Genomic DNA, 2097 nt, shown 5'->3' on the forward strand with positions numbered 1-2097 from the left:
TCGCTGCATTTCCTCCCGGATGTGGTGCGCGTGCTGTCACAATTGATCACAGTGGAGGACAGTGACATGACTGCCCTGTTGGCGTGGTTGCATGATTACACATACCACACATTGCACTCGGAGATAGGCCAAGACGCATACTACAGTGACCTTGTCGACGGCGTTATGATCGACCTCCAGATGGCCACTATCGCGGGATTCACGGGTATGCATGTGTGTGTGTGGGAGAGAGAGAGGAGGGGGATTGTGCACGTGTTTGTGTATGTGCATGTGTTGGTGTGTGTTTCTGTGTATGTGTCTCCGAGAGTGTGTGTGTGTCTCTCTGTGTGTGCGTGCGTGTGTGTGTGTGTGTACATGTGTGTGTTCGTGTGCGCGCGCGCGTGTGTGTATGTGTGTATGTATGTGTGTACGCGCGCGCGCGTGTGTGTGTGTGTGTGTATGTGTTTGTATTTGTATTTGAGTTGTCTGAGTGTTTGTGAGTGCATGTGTGTTGTTGTGCAGGACTGTGTCTTATCCGTTACACTCAGAGAAGTCCAAGACTCCTATCACTGCGGCTGTGGTGATGATGTGGTAGTACGAGATCATTGTTGGACTATCTGATATGTATGCCAAAGTGTCGCATCCGCGTTTGGGTGGCATAGTTTCTTTGTTAGTTGTGTGTTTGTCTTGTAGTTTGTTCATCTGTTGTTGTGTGTCTCTTAACATTTAACCATGGCACCTAAATACACCCCGTGATCCCGAATGTCGGCCCTCCCACAGACAATGGAGGGCAGTTTATGAACCACACAGAACGGGCTAAGCCTCGACTGCTACGCCATTTCCCCAAAGCGTTAACGGCAAAGGAACTCGCCGAAGGCTCCTCTACATCAGGTACCCGTTTGTTTCAGAGTAGTGGGGTTGTGTGTGTGTACTTTATCCTGATTCGAATCCGGCGTCTGTTTTATTTACAGTACACGCATCATCCGTCATATCTATTCGACCGTAGTATGTTTGATGGTCTGTTTGTGGGATTTATTCTGATGGAGTTTGCGTTCATATCCACTAACCCATAGTCTAATAGTCTGTTTGTCGTATCGTATATATTCTATGTAAGTTTGCGTTCATATCCCCTACCACATACCCGACCCCCTCACAACCCACTGTCCAACCCTCCTACAACAGACGCCGAGGAGGGACCCAAGACCTGGACTACACTTCGCAAACAGACAATTAAAGAGGACAAACCCCTGGAATACCTTGGGGTGTGGCTGTTGTTTGCTGGTGTTGGTGAACGGGCCGGTGTGGAGCTGAGGCGTTACGCGGGCGATAGCGTTGTGGAGGATGGCCACAGAGTGCCGCAGCTGGTGACGGATAGTCCACTGTATCGTGCATCACTGGTATGATGGGGTGTGAATATACTAAGGACTACATGTGGGTCTTATGTGCTTGAATGTGATCACTGGCATGATGGGTGTGAATATACAATGGACTACATGTGGGTCTTATGTGCTTGAATGTGATCACTGGTATGATGGGGTGTGCGTAGGGGGAATAGTGTGGGTATAGACAGACACCTATGAACGTACTATGTGTGTATTATAAAGGCTTTTAACGCGTACTTCTAACAGTAAATTTAACTAGAATTCCAACTTTGACCATGAAAACACCGAAACATTCCCTTGGGACTGCACACACTGGCAGCAGCTGACACACACGCGTATGTTCAAAGTACTCACACAACAACCACATGTCCCTCTCTCGAGCCTCACGTCTGCTACAACAGCCGTCCACTCCATCCATTTCTTTGTACACAAGCGTCTTTATAGATCACATGTGTACCTTCGCTGCACATACTCGCTCACAACCTACATGGATTGTATATGCTTCACACGATCTATATGCTTTCTAATCCATCTCTTGTCTTGTGCAGTTGTTGTTCGACAAGAGTCTGATGCCAGCAAAGCCCGTGAATACCTATGACAATGAGTATGTATATATACACATTCCATATGCATTGTTATTTAATCGTCTATCGATATATATTTAATCGTCTATCGATATATATATATATATAATATATATATGTATGTATGTATGTATATAATATATATATTTATG

General features: G+C 46.1%; 1 protein-coding gene across 1 annotated transcript in view; it reads left to right on the plus strand.

Moving 5' to 3' along the window:
- SARC_05659 (hypothetical protein) overlaps nucleotides 1–1382 on the plus strand; it is a gene marked incomplete at both ends in the record, with an annotated part of 2334 nt that extends 952 nt beyond the window's left edge. The window contains 3 exons of the mRNA XM_014300469.1: nucleotides 53–205; nucleotides 760–870; nucleotides 1162–1382. Coding sequence (XP_014155944.1) covers nucleotides 53–205; nucleotides 760–870; nucleotides 1162–1382 — 485 coding nt within the window. The remainder of the gene's footprint in view (nucleotides 1–52; nucleotides 206–759; nucleotides 871–1161) is intronic.
- Nucleotides 1383–2097: the final 715 nt, after the last annotated feature.

The sequence above is a fragment of the Sphaeroforma arctica genome, assembly GCF_001186125.1.
Source record: "Sphaeroforma arctica JP610 unplaced genomic scaffold supercont1.369, whole genome shotgun sequence".
NCBI lineage: Eukaryota > Ichthyosporea > Ichthyophonida > Sphaeroforma > Sphaeroforma arctica.